This window comes from Babylonia areolata, chromosome 16 (genome assembly GCF_041734735.1).
Source record: "Babylonia areolata isolate BAREFJ2019XMU chromosome 16, ASM4173473v1, whole genome shotgun sequence".
Taxonomy (NCBI): Eukaryota; Metazoa; Mollusca; class Gastropoda; order Neogastropoda; family Buccinidae; genus Babylonia; species Babylonia areolata.
The window spans coordinates 2966405-2968904 of record NC_134891.1 but is presented as its reverse complement, the minus strand read 5'-3'; the positions used below and the strand labels follow the sequence as shown (position 1 = coordinate 2968904).

General features: G+C 44.4%; 1 protein-coding gene across 1 annotated transcript in view; it reads left to right on the top strand.

Moving 5' to 3' along the window:
* The window catches only part of LOC143290790 (uncharacterized), a 6290-nt gene that overhangs the window by 3307 nt on the left and 483 nt on the right, over positions 1 to 2500 (top strand). Inside the window, exons 4-5 of the mRNA XM_076600304.1 lie at positions 562 to 739; positions 2050 to 2500. The exon at positions 2050 to 2500 is cut by the window's right edge and continues 483 nt beyond it. Of these exons, the coding sequence (XP_076456419.1) occupies positions 562 to 739; positions 2050 to 2366 (495 nt within the window). The 3' untranslated portion in view covers positions 2367 to 2500. The remainder of the gene's footprint in view (positions 1 to 561; positions 740 to 2049) is intronic.

Genomic DNA, 2500 nt, shown 5'->3' with positions numbered 1-2500 from the left:
TAACTGAGAGAGACACTCGTGTCCTAATTGTTGTGGTATCTGGTTATGTTTATTGTGTTCACATACTTGTACTGACGCATGTTAAACTCTGTTATCGCCCCCTGTTCATATGGGGCTATGGCCTTCAATGAATAACTCATCTGAAATCTGAATCTCTGTCTGTCTGTCTCCCTGTCTCTCTCTCTCTCTCTTTGTCTATCTTCTCTCTCTCTCTCTCTCTCTCTCTCTCTCTCTGTGTGTGTGTGTGTGTGTGTGTGTGTGTGTGTGTGTACGTGCCTGAGTGCGTTCCCTCAAAATGCGTCGACATCTAATCAGCAGAGTAGTTCGATGGACAGCGCTTAATTAATCTTACCGAAGTACGAACCATTCTAAATGCATTTGTAAAAACGACCAGACGATAATGTGAGAACAGGACAATAGTCATTATTTCCTTTTTCTGTTTCTGGAGCTGAAGAAAAAAAGGATAATCTGGATCATTACTGATAATGATATAGATACTTTCGTTATTGATGCTGGCGATGATAGTAGTGACGACGGTTGCCGCTGTTGTGTATGACTCAGATTGCAAAGAAGGACAAAGAGCAGGACATGAGGCACGACAACCTGACGAAGGTCGCTCTGTACATCAAGGAGAACTTCCTGGACAAACTCAACGACACCCTTGAACATCTGCACGAGAAAGAGGACGCCACTGAAGATAAGATCGACTACTTGAACGGTGTTGTGTATGACCGAAAATGTAAGTATTTTGTGAAGATTGATGCGTGGAACACCACATACAATGATACAAGACACGATTTTAATCGCCCATAAGACATGGAAAAAAAAGTCTCTTTCAGTTGAACGTACAACATGAAACTATAACACACATTTAGAACAAGTATGCATAATAAGAAGTCCACCTTGATGTCACTCCATTCCATTCATAGTCCTCTTCCACCACCTAACAAACAGGGGTCTATGCACTAGCCGAGAAAGCGAGTCATAGACTCAAATTAAGACGCACCTCCGTTGTTAGCTACTGCCCTTTTTGTTTTTATATCACACATGGACATAAGTCTACAGCTGGGCCTACAGCAGAGTGAGAGCTGTATGATCAATGGTTTCTCCGTTGCAATGGGAAATCATTTACAGCTGAGTCTTTTGTGAAGGACTATAACTCTCAAACTAGGAGGCAAAATTGCACTGGCTCTTAGTGCTGCAGTCTTACGGGCTAGTTAGTCTTTGGGAACCATCCCAACACCGACTGTCCTAAAAACCATCTTAGCCGAGACAGAGAGAGCGGATGTAACGTGGGCAAGACACTCTCCACTATAATCACATTCTAGCCCGGATAGTCGGGACAGCAGTTACCTCCTCTGCTGTTCTGATAGTCATAGCCGGCCACGACGGACTATCATACTGTCCTGAATGGCCAATTTTTAAATAAATAAAGGACAAATCAAGTTCCCGTTTGCAGCACGCACTTGGCGCATTGAAAAAAGAACCCATGGCAATACAAGTGTTGTCCTCTGGCAAAATTCTGTAGAAGAGATCGACTCTGATAGGAACACACATATGGAGTGTTGGCAAAAAGAGGTATTGCGTCCACCAAGGAAGCGATAGAATCTGTGTTCATTTATTTGATTCCTATATCGTTATGGTATTCACTGTGTTATAGCAAGGATAGAAAGGAGAGAAATAAGAGAGGAAAAGAAACAACATATTGCAGACTTACTGTTGTCATACTACAGTTACAGACTCTTCACTACAATCAAATTCTAGCCAAGATAGTCAGTACAGCAGTTGCCTCCTCTGCTGTTCTGATGGTCATAGTCGGACACGATTGACTTTGGCAAGGCACTCTCTGATATAAACCAATTCTACCCCAGACAGTCAGGACAACTTTTGCCTCCTCTGCTGTTCTGACGGTCATAGATGGACATGGGTCACAATAGGTAGACTCCTAAACACCCTAGCCCAGACAGTCAGGACGGCTTTGGCCTTCTCCGCTGTTCTGCTGGTCATAATTGGACACGAATGACAATCGGTAAATTCCATGTGTTGCAGGCGAATACGGGTTCCTTTTCCTGGAAGGCGAAACCACGAGAAAAGTCTACTTTAAGAGCTTCTTCAAATATGCCCCTGAAGTCTCCGCCGCTATGACCGGATTCTCTGCTCATCTGGATGGGTACAGCCACGGAGACTACGATGTGCTGTCTCTCAAGAAGATGGTCACCGATGTTGATCCAGAATATTTCGTGATCACCTCCACTGATGAATCCAAAGGGCCACTGGTCAAATACGTCAGCGTATCCTGGATGGCATGCCAGCGGTTCGATGAAGGCGTTGATTTGCCTCACGAAGACGTGTCTAAACCAAAGTAAAGCTGGAGGCATTATGGCAGCAGCAGCAGCAGCAGTAATAGCACCACCAGCCTCTGCTGTACTTCAGTTTGAACTTCTCCAGTTCGCATGACCGTACTCACAGTATCTCTCTGTCTCTCTGTCTCTCTGTCTCT